The sequence below is a fragment of the Falco punctatus genome (genome assembly GCF_963210335.1).
Source record: "Falco punctatus genome assembly, chromosome: 3".
Classification (NCBI taxonomy): domain Eukaryota; kingdom Metazoa; phylum Chordata; class Aves; order Falconiformes; family Falconidae; genus Falco; species Falco punctatus.
In genome coordinates this window covers 118014875-118028249 of record NC_137582.1, presented here as the reverse complement: position 1 = coordinate 118028249, position 13375 = coordinate 118014875, and the positions used below count along the sequence as shown (strand labels likewise).

The following is a 13375-nucleotide window of genomic DNA, read 5'->3' as shown; positions in this document are numbered from 1 at the left end:
GATCTGAGCAGGAACCTTGCCCAAATGCCTGTTCCAGTCTACAGACCAAAAATCAAGTTCTGTCACTTACCATTTTGATAAGTAAAATTCATAAAGTCGGACTGGACATCTCAGAGGATTATCTGTATTTTCAGCCATTTCCACTGCTGTTGGAATCTCCTCATCTTCACTGCGTTTCCTTTTGCCTACAGATAATTTATCTGGATATACAAAAACGGCATCACAAAAGTTCAGTGAAAAAAAACAGTGCCTTCAAGAATAAGCCCTAGTCGCTTAGCCTAGCACCTAGTGATGGGACTGTGCATCACACGGAAGGACACTACTTGAACTGATTATCTGTCACATGCAAGTCAAATGGTTTGATCTGCCGGAGGGGCAAAAGACTGCGTATGCTACACGCTGTCCAAAGCCCATGGCTCGTCTAGAAAACCAACAAGAATTAGTATCTATCAGAAAAATATGGAGGATATAATTTTTCCTAATAAAGCAGAATTCACGTAACACACCGCAACTATTAACTGAAGCAGTCGATCAAGACTTTCCTTTTCCAAATACCAAAAAATAACCACAAACGAAAATCTGTCTTTCTTCGCCTCCGAGGTCAGGATAGTCCCTGCTCATGAGCAAGCCCCTAGCTTCACCTAAAACTGCTGTTCATCATTCGGGCTGCCTTGTGTGTTCACTGCACAGACCTAGGACAAATCTGGGCATTAAAAGGGCATGATAAAGTTCTGGACCTCAATAATATGAAGTCCAGAGAAAAGTGCTTCAGAAAAGGCCTTTAACTCATGCAGTAGTTAAAGTTTTGTGCTAGCCTAGGATGGTATAAAAGACAAGCTTGCAGCCAAACGTGTGGCACCTCTTTTATAAATTTTTACTGAACACCTTGGGTCACGCAGAATTTCTCTTTAAACCTTACTAGAGTGAAAAAATTTTGAAAATCTACAGGGTAACAGCATCTTCATAACTCTGCTTACTGCATTAATGTATTTTTCTCTTCAGTCCTTTCTAGAAAAAAGGAGCAGACGACATAAACATGACTGCCAAAATTCAGATGATCAGAAAGCACTCACCTGATTCTACCTCTTGTTTTTGAAAGGGTGGGAAAAAACGTAAATATGTCATCTTAGTATTATACTTCAGAGTTCGGGTGCGTCTCATAACATGGGCAAAGGATAGTTTCAGGTGCTCACTGACATTCTTTAGTTGGAAGTATTTGGTGTTGAAGAATAGAAGTGTGTTCAATAATACAATAGGGGAATATGCACCCAGCTGTTTACATTCCCATAAGTGCTCCTCTTCGATTCTTGAGAACATATAACCTAGAAACAACGGGCAAAGAAAAAACAGCAGAGTTATTTATGCAATTTTAGGGCTTTCCCCGTATTCAGTTACAAATTAAGAGCTTTTACAAGCTGTGTCTAATCTAGCAGATTTTCAGAATCTTCCCAAAGCAATGAAAACTTCATACATGAGCCGGGTGGGAAGGCAGAAATGAGTAAAATTAAGTAGGCAGATTCTGCCAGAGATCCACGTAAATCCTCTTTCAGCTAACCTTCTATATTAACAAACTACGTATCAGATCAAATTCAGACCTATCATAAGCAACTGTAATTCCAATAAAACGAAGAACACTGCATGCACAAATGTAAGAGGGAGCATGGAGAACCAAGCTGCGGAACAGCATGATCTTCCAATACCTAAGGAATGGAGAGAGGATACAAAGGAAGACTGCAGACACCAGCAGAATCTCACCAAGTTCTAATTTCACTGTATTAAATCACAGTCAGCCAACTGCAAAAATGTGTAATTCCTAAGACATGGAGCATGAATTTAAAATTTACCATCTTTATATACAAACAGCCCACTGTGATCATCGTAAGTCTGTTAGGAAAAGAAGATACGGGTGCTTGTAAGAGGTTTGTTGGGAAAAAACCCACATCCCTCTATGTAGCAGTCTAGAAGTAACCAGACTATTTCTGTATTAAAGAAAAAGTTCATTTTCTAAATGAAAAAACAGTTGTGAATACATGTATGGAGTTGCCAATGTCACTCAAGTTTCGCTGATACTCTGAAAAAGATCTCGCATACTAATACGGCTGGTGTCCAGCTTTATAAACTGCATGATCGTACCTGAAGACCAATTAAAAATATCTGCAGAATTTGGAAACTCTTAATTTGGAAGTGACTGAGGTGAGAAGAACTTGGAATCCAGGAGCTGAGACAAGATTCCCATGATTTGCTAATGTGATCCTCAGATCCATCAGAAGTATTTCCAGTACTAATAGGGAAATACCAGTGCCACTGTACACGGTATTTACAGTAACTCATCGCAAACCCTACAGACAATTCTGGCTATCTGTATTCAAAAAAGATGAGCTAAAATTTGAGGGAAGAGAACTAGCATGTTGACTACTGGAATGGGAAGCCTTTCTGGCAAAGGAGTCGAGAGATTGATCAGAGGCAAAGATATATTTAAGTGTAATCCGTAACTGGTAGAAACAGACATAAAATCCATGATGCTAGTCTACCACAAACAATTACACGGTGGAGAAACAGACTAACGTAAATGCCTCAGATCACATTCTTCTTCACGGCATTGAGAAAATATTAATTTATAATATGGCTTTGTCATGCAGCTACACAAAACAAAATAATTGTCCTACCATTTGGAAGAATTGTAGGTTCCCAGATTTTCAAAAGTTTTGTAAGTTCAATCATAAACCTGGAATAGGGCTCGGTAAAAATGTTATCTATTCTACCATTCTCAAACAGGTACTACAAGAGAAAAAGAAAAAGGAAGACATACAGTTTGTGATTATTTAACAGTGCAGAGAAGACACAGGACATCAGATTCTTTTCCTTTCTTATGTTCCAGTGTCTTATGTTCCAAACCACTTTGTTGAAACCTTCAGTAAGATATCAAGTTTTCTGCAGGGACTGGGACCTCCCCAGTATGGAATGAGAGATCTAGCCAAGAATTATTGTTAATATTCCCAGCTCTAGAGCTGTTTTCTGAAAAATCATCGTTCTTTAAGTGTTAAATATTCTTGAAAAAAGCCTGCCTATAAAAAACAGAAAACTTGTTGAGTATTTTTCTGTGGAAAACAACTTCACATGCTAATACCTCCCAACAATAGATACAGGCCCAGCGCTAGGCTGCTGAAATAGCTCAACTTAAAGCATCAAGGTGCAAGTCCCTCAAATTCCTGTCAAGCAGGAGTTAAAAATTTTTTTCTGCAAGTCAGGAGTGTGTATCAATAAGTCAGTCAAAACTGGAATACACAAAAACTGCTGATACTTCTAGGCCTTATCCACTGCACTCTGAATTTTTAACTCTTTCTACGTTTTTTTTCAAGCATAGCCAGAAAACAAGGAAATAAAAGGTAATTCCATGGCTAGTCAAATGACAGGTTTTACATTAGAAGTAGCTTTGCCTAGTCAAATGACAGGTTTTCATTAGGAGTAGCTTTTGACTCCTTATCTCCAAATGACTGTTTAAGGAAAGGAATAAGCAGGCTATTCTAAAAAAATGCCCCTAACAAAAATATACTAAATGTGGAGTTTTAAACAGAAGTTAGTATTATCTTAGGTTTGTACTGCAACTGTTGCAAGGCAGGTAGCAAGGACTTAGTACATTACTCTTAGCATTTATTAATTATAATGAAATTATTCCCATTGTATTTTTTCTGTAAATACTGCCAACACAAAAGGTATCTGTCTAGCGACTGAAGGAGCTCAGGCTTTGCTGGGTAACCTCTTCCATGTAAACTTGTATATTAGAAGAACGTTGTGCAACTGTTCTAGATTTAAAGCACTACATTATAAAGCAAATAATCCTGAGAAGCAAATTTTTCCTATACATGAAAAGGGACTGAAAAGGTACCAAACCCAAAGATTTGTGTTTAGGTAGAAACACCTAGCCCTTCATGCCACACTCCTCCCAAGTACAGAAGCAGCCTGTTCATTCTGATCATAAAAAGGTCACAAACTTGTCAAATATGTGATTAAGACAGACTTAAGAACAAAGCACAAAATTGCTTCCTCTACAAAAACCATGCAGTTAGATGGGACTATGGATATAAAACATAAATAAGCATAGCAAGTTTCGTTGTTCTCAGCAATACCCTAATTCTCTGAGTTACCTGCTGAATTCCAAGGCACAAGTATAAGATGCTGTCAGGATCATATTTTTCTCCATTTGGTCTCCGCACCTCTTGAATAAACTGGCACAAGCCAAAACTCAGCTCAGCAAAAGTGCATGAGAGAATGTCCTCCTTGAGTTTCACAGGACAAACTGTGGCAAAGAAAATTATTAGAACTCGATTCAACAGATTAAATCTTCACACATTCGTTATTATTTCATGTAGGCAGAACTATTAAATCTTCTCTCTCGTACATGAAGTACCCCGGATGACTAAACTTCTGAACGATTCCCCATCTGTTGGCTAACAATTAAATGAGGACTTGGCCAATATAAACCAAACCAGCTGCATGTGCGACCAGTATAAATGCTGCAATTGAGTAATAAGGCTGCAGGTATTTAAAGGTAAGAGATTGAAATGTTAGGGAGTCTGCTGAGCTCAAAAAAGAGCTTTTTGGGCTCAAAAGGTGGCACGGCAATGGCTGCATGTCCCGGAGGCTGGCAGCATAGGGTTGGGAAAGAGGTTTCACCTCTATAGTTGGACTCGGGAATTTTGAGTGAGAGAAAGATCTTGAGCATTTCCTAATAGTTTTGGACTGGAGTTGAGTGCAGCATATTTGACTCCTTAAAGGGAGAAGGAATGAAGAGTTTAACAGGACATGCATGGGATTCGGAAAAGGAAGCAGAGCAATCAGGGAATCGATCAATCAAAGGATCTGCAATGAAATTACCAGGCTTGCCTGCTTCACACCTTACAAAGAACCTGCCTGGGACTAGGCAGGGAACCTTTCTGAGAAGGGAGGGTGGACAGATTCCTGGAACTGACTGTAATATTTGCTTCCTTAGAAGAAGAAAACACATTAACTCACGTGACAACTCTACTTCTGGAAAACAAAAACCAGCTGCTCTCATGTAATGAGAACAAAAATTCCAAATAAGAGAGGAAAAAGCAGATCTCATTCTAGCTAAATTTCTTCCCTTGGGGATCCTTCTTACATAAGCCCTGCCATGCCTAGTTCTTTACATTGCAGAAGTATTTAGTTTGTTTTCTTCCCCGCCATCCCAAAGAAGCTCAGTTGTACTCCTTACTTAAATTCTCTGCTTGACTCTGAAAATTTGCCCACAAAACTCTCAGTGCAAGCATGTAAGACAGATTTGAGACCAGGGAAAAGGGGAGTTAGCCACTGCCAAATGCCAGGACTGCTCTGCTTTTGTAAAAACAAATAAAATAATCCATAACCAGAAAAATAAGCAAAAGTGATATTTATATTGTCATTGTTATCTATCACCCTAGTGAGACACAGGAACAATTCATGCTTTTAAAGTTCGTTTCAGGCAGGTTGCAGCAAAGAATGGGTAGACTTTTTGACAAGTTTCTTTCCAGCTGTGCAGCCTAGAAATAAGTTGTTAAGATTTTAACGTTGTAGCACACAATTTTTTTACAGCAAAAAGTTATGCTGAGAAACAAATACTTTGTGAATGCGTTAGCTACAGATGAAAAAGATGGGGCCAAGCTGGTGTTGTCAGCTTAGAATTACGGCCTGATAATAGCTCAGGAAAGCTCTGCAGCTGCATAAAGCATCTCTTCTACAAATTAAGAACTACTACATGCAAATGAACACAAAGTGAAGGTTAAAAGACTAACAGTTCTAACGTTGAAAAGAAATCTGGTATTTTAGAGCCTGTTTTAATAGGTAACAGGTCAATTAAAAATGTAATAGCTACGATTTTTAAATGCATGAAAAGATGTAAGACAGTATTCCATGAAATCTCTTCTCCACTCATGGATATTTTAAAACTCAGTAATATCTAATCTTAATCTTTATTTGAACAACATATCATGCCAAGGGCTCTTCAACGAAGTATTCTGTTTCCACTGAGAGAAAAATTTACCGGAAAACTTCAGGTCCCCTTGTTCCTCCTGTGAATTTTTCCATTGGACCCAGTTTTTCCAGGCATTTACCCCGTACATATACTTTAGGGTCATCCCAGAAACAGAGCAACCTGGATAGGAGCCCTGCATCAGATTCCGGGGCTCTACAGAAACTACAGACTTCTTCCGTCCCTAAAGGCAAACAAACAAATCAAAACAAATAAACATTTAGTAAGCACTTCATCAATAGATGCTTAACTTGATTTCACATAAAAAGTCTGTTATGCTGACATGGTAACAAAATCCTCCTCTCACAACAGAATCTGAATGGATATATATGTATTTTTAATATGTGGACAAATATTAACCACATTTTACAGAAAAGATGCATTAAAAATCAGTCATTCCCACTGTGATAAATATGCACAGAAATATATTCCTCTTTAGCTACACAAGAAAAAAATGATTCTTTCCTGTAGATTATGACACTACTTAAAAGACATCTCTTTGGAGTTTTTTTAAATGATTCACATTTAAAAGATGTTCTGCACTAAAAAGAGCATTTATTCTACCTAGCTGCAGAGGAGGAGAAAAAAAAATCTTATACAGCAGAACAGGAATAAATATACGCTGCAGTTGAACTGAGGTCTCATTTTCACCCTGGAGCAGTATTTTTGTCCTTCTGAAAATAAGCATGCACATAACGTTATTACCCCAAATGCAAGGAACTGGTGTTCCAGAAGTACTTTCTTACCCGTCTTTTTGGCTGTGGGAAGCCATCTCTATGTCTCCGTCTTGCTCGTGAACGCGAATGCAAACCCAGTCCTTTACTCAGGGGGTCAAATGAGTCTGAAGTCAAATCAACACAATTAAGAGTTTAATTACCGGATTTAAGAGCCCAGGTAGGAGTGTCACTTAGATACTATGGAATAACTTACAGTTGGCAAACATACTTGTATATTCAAGTAATGCTTTTACCTTTGAATAATTAGGCAATCTATATACATTCTGTATAATGAAAGTAAATTCTCAAAAGAGAAAAAAAGCCCCCCCAAACAGTGGGTGTACTTATTCCAGCCAACTTACGTTCTTACGCACCACTCACAGGGATTACACCTAGGGACACAGAAGTGATAAATTCAAAGGAGTCAAGTAAGGCTACCTGCTACTGTTGCTGCGGGTTCTGTAGAATGCTGTCTTTAAAGATACCAGCAATATTTCAAAAATAGTAATTCTTAGTAGAGCTGATATATTACTGCAGCATTCAATATCCAGTTTTACTACAGGAAAACGCATACCCTTCCTAAGCAGGCTGCCAGTACAATGCTTACTCAGAAAACTGTGTACTTTTATACAACAATGCATTTTTCTTCTCATTATACCGACCTGATGGAAAATCAGCCTCCAGGTCCTGTTCCACATCACCTTTGGAGAACTGCTTCAGTTCTGGGTCTGGTTCTGGCAGGGCATTTGATCGTAAGGCATAGTGATTTAACTCATCCTCCCAGCTGTGTGGAGTGGACACTGCTTCCGATTCCAGATCTCCACTGTAAGTGCTACCTTGGTCTGCAATGAGAGTGATCAGATATACCACATGCTATAGAGAAGGGCAAACAACAAGAGGAGTTTGCAAGAAAAGATACATCAGGATCAAAACCCATTGGCAAAAACACCACAACAATCTAACTGACCTTTCTCAAATATCTTGGGGTCCAGGAAGAGCTCATGTTCAGATGTTTGAGATCCTTTAGAAAAAGAAGGAAATCTGTATCTACAAATGAGGCACAGCTTACATAACTAATACAAAATACTCTGAACACCGAAAGGCTATGTATTAGGCTGTAACAGTAACACACGTGTCTTCACTACAGTTCTCCTAACAGCTTTCTACCTTGGTCACGCTGTTACGGGAGAAACAGAAATGCAGAACTAACCCATGTTTGCTTTTCCAAATGTTTCCATTGCCGTCTTTGAGTCATCTGTAGACAAGTAAGATATTTCGTTCATTTCTTTTCAGCTTGTTCCACTTTTATTACATGGGATGATCACTATCCAACACACTCTAACCTGCATCACGCTCCAAGAATCCACCATAAAAATCCTGATAGGAAAATATTCTTGTAAAACAGCTGCACTGTCTTCTTGATTTTGACTCCTGCTAATGCATGATGTACTGATCTGGAGATTACTACCTCTAGTATATCTGTTACTGTCAGCAAAAGTCAAGTCGGCACCTACGATCAGTGACAGGGATGCAAAGACTTCTAAACCACTACCACTGTCAGCGCTCAATATCTAACATGGGTTCTAGGCTGTTCTATGTTCTAACATAGCTCTAGTGAACGCTGACTGATAAACCTCTGTGAAATGATGAAACCTGCAGAAAGGTGTGGCTATAACCAGCACCTGGGATGGGAACAATGGAGGAAGAGTAAATTAATCTTCAAAGAAAGTATGCTTTCAAAACCAAGAACAGAATATTGTACACAGAGGCAAAATTATCTCAAAACATGCAGTTCAGCTGAATTCCCAGAAGGCCTCCTTTTTTTAAGATTAAGTAATCAAAATTGCTAAGACATGAGATAAGCATTATAGTCCTGTCTAGGTTGGCATTTTACTTGCATGAACACTTTCATTATGAAAAATAAATGTTGGTAAGATAAGAGGACCATTTAATTTGGCGTGCATACTTGGGAAGCAGCCAATACAGGTCCTACATCTATTTCTCTATCTATCTTCCGTGATGAGAGGACCTTAATCTCACTGCATTTAGTTTCCTTTTTAAAAACACCACATACCACCATGAGAGTGTGTTTTTTCTTTCCCCTCATCTTCTGCAATCATTTCTGCCATCTGAAGGAGATCAGCTTCAAATGGATTTGTGGGCATCTTTTCCTTGATATCCTGAATAGTTTCAATGATCTTATCAGCATTATCCAGGGTAGTTGGGAAGAGCATGGGAACTGGCACCTATGGAACATGTGGAAAATATTAGAGCATGTTTGGGGGTGAAGGGAAACAGTAAATACACAAAGGAGATTCCTCTCATTTAATCTCACATATATTTTAGGACTACTATATTTTGTTTTAAAATAACTCCAGATTGGACAACTTGTTTCATTTCTACAACAACCCTAAAAATTGGTAGTTTTGTGTGATGGTGCTTAACCAAACACTATGTGACAAGGAAAGAAGTGGCTTCAAGGACTCCAAATACCACTGGCACGACTAGTGACAAAACCCAATGACACTGCTCTGCGTCCTGTTCAGAAACAGGACTGAAAATCACTTCTCTAGTGAACTGAAGAGTAACTTACAGGTACTGGCATCCCAAGTGGAACTGGTGTGTACTGAGTGTAGAGGTGAAGGGGCACTGGCACAAACACTGGTACAGGAACAGGCACCACAACAATCTGGGGTTTAACAGCTTCTTCTTCTTCTGTTATACCAAAAATAGAACAAAACAAAAATTGTTTAACCATGTAACTATCCAGTACATTCCAGAGTGTCCATGATAATTGTTTGGACTTCTGCTTGTAACTCAGTGTGCACAGCACTGGGTCTTGGTTCACAGTCATCTTTCACTTTAGCACTGTTGTAGCAAGTACTAATACTACAGTTTGGAAATAACAGTACTGTGATTATATACACAAAATGCTGGAAAGGAAGAGAGTGGAAATAAGTATTAAATACTAAGGTTTGCATCCAAGTAAATGGTGTGTTAGTGCAATTACCTCACAACTAGCTACAACACTGTAAGAAGGTACCATTAAAAAAAAAACCTACAGTCTTCCCACTTCATCTTCCTCACCGAGAGGTTTGTATCAAGGCTAGACACCCCAAGCTCCTTCTATAGTAACAATGATGAAAAAAGCACTCCTCAGTGGCAATCTGGACTATGTAACAGCCTTTGAAGGGGCTTCTGTTTCCTTCCCAGCCCTCCCACAGAGGGAGCTTCAAGCAAATATGAATCTGAAGAAATTATCTTAGAAATAGGGCCTTAACTTTCAAGAGATTCTTAGTATCTTATCTAATAACTAAAGTTAAGAGTTGAAATAACCTTTGAAAAATCATGCACTTTATTAAAATGAGTTTGCTCTTGTGGCTTGAGCTGCGAGACCTAAGAATTCACAAATTCTGTCCTCAGGAAAACAAGTTCCCTCCATAGCCTTTTGCATGTCACTTAACCACTCACTTAGTTCCCCATAGTTAAGACAACTGCAGGATGCTAAACATGAGTTAAAGCAAATCTCAAGACTCATCACGCATGAAGCTTTATGGATTCCAAAGAACAGCAAATGTTGCTATCTGTAAGGCAAACAGCTACTTGGAATATACTGTACAACAATCTGAAAGCTAGTTGAGATTTTAACATACATTCAAAAATATTCTGTTACATAAACCATGCATTACTCTCTCAAATGCAATACAGACTTTTATAAAAAGGGTAGGAGATTAGATACATACCTGTCTGGCATTCTTTGTTTTGTGTGTGAGGTTTGCATGAGGTGGCCTTAGTCTGTGTGATTGGCTTGCACAGTAACGCTTTATTTTTTAGAAGCCTAGGTGGTTGTGATGGTGGTAGCTTTAGGGCATCTGTCTGAGTACTAGCCTGTTTGGAAAAATACAAATGAGGGCTGAGTCAGTACAGGTTTGGAGGATACCGTAAGATTGGCATTTGTTCTCTACTATGGGAGGTTGAACAAATTAAAACTCTCCTTCTTGATAAAAATGATCGTTTAAAAACTATTGCAAAAACAGCTTGCTAATGTATTCAGTGCTTTCTGGTCTTCACCTCAATTTATTTTAATCAAACAATAGGCATGGGGGTTTTTTTGTTAATAGTGCAATGAATAAAGCTGCAAGAATTTTTGGTTTCTGTAGTCAAATAACCTCTACAAACTTTTGACCTTGGAATCTTACTGATGGCAAAGATATAAACAGGAGTTATATCAAGATACTTTTGATGACTAAAAGTCTGGCTGATACAGATACCCAAAAAACTCAGTAAATGATGTGAAACCACTGGAAAGAAATAGAAGAAAAAAATGAGCACAAATGCTGGCAGTATCACTATCACTTCCTGATTACACACAGACTGACTATTCATGCTTGTACTAATTTCATGTCCTGCTAACTGTAATTTTCAGGCATGCATTCAAATAACAGGATCTATTTCATTAGGGAAAACTCATCATACTCTAATGCACAAACGGCACTTCAGCGAAAAGCAAGGGTGTCAGTCTTCCAGACTACACAGTCTTCATATTCGAAGAGAGTTGCAAGATGTACACCACATATCTTAAAGGGCTTAAGAATAGGAACTCTAGGAGTTATTCATAGGTAAGTGGTGCCAATGGTTCCCCACAGCTCTGTTACCACACTGAGTAGTGGGGAAGGAGAGCTAAGTTGCAAGAGCTTGGTCTCATCAGTCCCAGCAGCCCACGCCGGTCCCCCTCCTCCCATCCTAGTCCATTTGACAGCACACCCCACTGCTGGGCACAGAAGGTAGCCTCAAGTACAGAAGCCACACAGAAACTGCTTGAGAACTACAGCCATCTCAAGAGCTACAATCTGACAAGCCTTGTCTTAAAACATCTAATCCATCTGTCAGTGGACACAAAAAGACTTTCATACCATACATGTTCTATCCATTTTTTAAAAAAGCGTCTGCAAGCTGGATGGATTTTAAATCACAATCACAACCAGGAAAAGCAGTTACAAAATGATGTTGCAAAATTCTCGGCTACTTTACTTGTTATTGATACAATCTGGGTGAAAGTGAGAAAAAAAGAGTCTGTCGTAAAACTTACATCTCCTATTATTTTTGCTGTCACAGTAGGGACTGCACCTGTGAAGAAAAAAACCATAAAACAGCCTGTGTACCATAATCAAGGACCATAAACCATACCCTGCCAAGGTCAAGAAAAAGAATTCCCATTAAACCCCATTCCCTGCTGTACATACATAAATGTTAATTATTATTTATACCTAGGTAAAGGAAGGACAGAAGCGTAACCATCTGCACTGATGTGAAGTGTAATGAAGAAGTGGCTGCTGTCCTCAGTGGAAAAGATTCCTGAGCAAATATAAATGTTCAGGAACAGAGATTTGAAAATATAGGCATCCTAGTCAGCAGTCTTACCCTGTAAAACATTGTTGGAGTTCACTGTAGGCTGGGCAGCAGGGGTGCTTGCAAGGGACACCACATTTGCTATGACAGGGGTTGAGTCCTTTCTCAAAGGAGGAGGGCCTGAGGAAGAAGCTGGTGCCATAGAAAGGTTTGCTGGACAGAGCAGACAGAAGAAAATTAAAAGAAGCAGTAAGATAATTTATAAAACAGCATTCTAAAACAACACCCACCCTCCAGATCTATCTCCGAATGAAAAAGCCTGCTGTATGAGAAGGGGACGTAGGTCTCAAAGTCCAGTGTTTTGGTTTAAATAGGAGCTGGTTCCACAAGTAAACTTCAGCTGTTTTCCAGTAACTGAAACATTTCAGAAGTTCACCATAGTATGAAAGCAGCTTTCTCTTTGGAATAGTACGTGTATTGCAGCAGCACTCGGGAGATAAGAGCACTGGATGCCTCACTGTGCTCGATACTGAACACATGCAGTGTAGGATACAGTTGAGATCCTGACAAATAACAAATGATGCAAATTTTATGAGGCTCTGACAGTTCAAGAAATTCTTAGATTCTTTCCATTTGAAAGCACCATTCGTTACCACGAATTACCACATTTCATCAAAAAATACTGTTCCTGAGGCACTCCGTTATGCTGGTAGCCCCCATTTCAGAGAGATGTCTGGAGACCAGTTTTGCAAAGGCGTTGCACTTGCCTCAGCTGAGTTGCAGGCACACTTCTGGAGAAGCAGGCCCACCGTACATTTTCCTATCCTTACTAAGAGCCAAATGACAAGGCCAGGAGCATCACATGGCATAGTTATGGCCTGAAAGTATAAAGTTACTCATATATTACTCTTAATCAGGGAAAACAGCTCCCACCAATGTAAGCAGCAGACGTGTACAAAGTTGAAAAGTTGAATATGGCTGGTGCATACTATAAAATTTCAGTCAATATTCTTTATTGCTTGTTGGGTGCCTTAATGCTGCTGTCACCATCACTCAGTGGGAGATTACACCCCTCTTTAGAATCAGTGCTATTTCTGCCCTTTGTTTTACTTCCTCTTCCTGCCTTTGTGGGCCTTTCTGCCTTTCCTCCCTTTGCATTTCATTCCCTACAGAAGCTCACAGTTCCTATTCCCGTGGGCTTCATTCCCACCCTCCTTCCCATTCCATCTGCTAAAGTAATGAGCAAGAAAACAGCTACAAGGCACATTAATCTTGGCATTGATAC

The 13375-nt window shown here is 39.2% G+C and overlaps 1 protein-coding gene across 8 annotated transcripts in view; it reads right to left on the bottom strand.

The window, feature by feature from the left end:
* ZMYM4 (zinc finger MYM-type containing 4) overlaps positions 1–13375 on the bottom strand; it is a 48798-nt gene that overhangs the window by 7482 nt on the left and 27941 nt on the right. For 6 of the 8 annotated variants that reach the window (XM_080379804.1, XM_080379806.1, XM_080379801.1 and 3 more), the window contains 13 exons: positions 12163–12303; positions 11831–11868; positions 10485–10629; positions 9335–9456; positions 8816–8987; positions 7709–7762; positions 7404–7583; positions 6772–6866; positions 6038–6209; positions 4146–4297; positions 2667–2778; positions 1074–1322; positions 71–200 (listed from right to left, as the gene is read on the bottom strand). In XM_080379804.1, the coding sequence (XP_080235930.1) occupies positions 71–200; positions 1074–1322; positions 2667–2778; positions 4146–4297; positions 6038–6209; positions 6772–6866; positions 7404–7583; positions 7709–7762; positions 8816–8987; positions 9335–9456; positions 10485–10629; positions 11831–11868; positions 12163–12303 (1762 nt within the window). Of the gene's footprint in view, positions 1–70; positions 201–1073; positions 1323–2666; positions 2779–4145; positions 4298–6037; positions 6210–6771; positions 6867–7403; positions 7584–7708; positions 7763–8815; positions 8988–9334; positions 9457–10484; positions 10630–11830; positions 11869–12162; positions 12304–13375 lie in introns of those variants that run through there. The other 2 variants (XM_080379802.1, XM_080379807.1) reach the window with 2 other exon arrangements.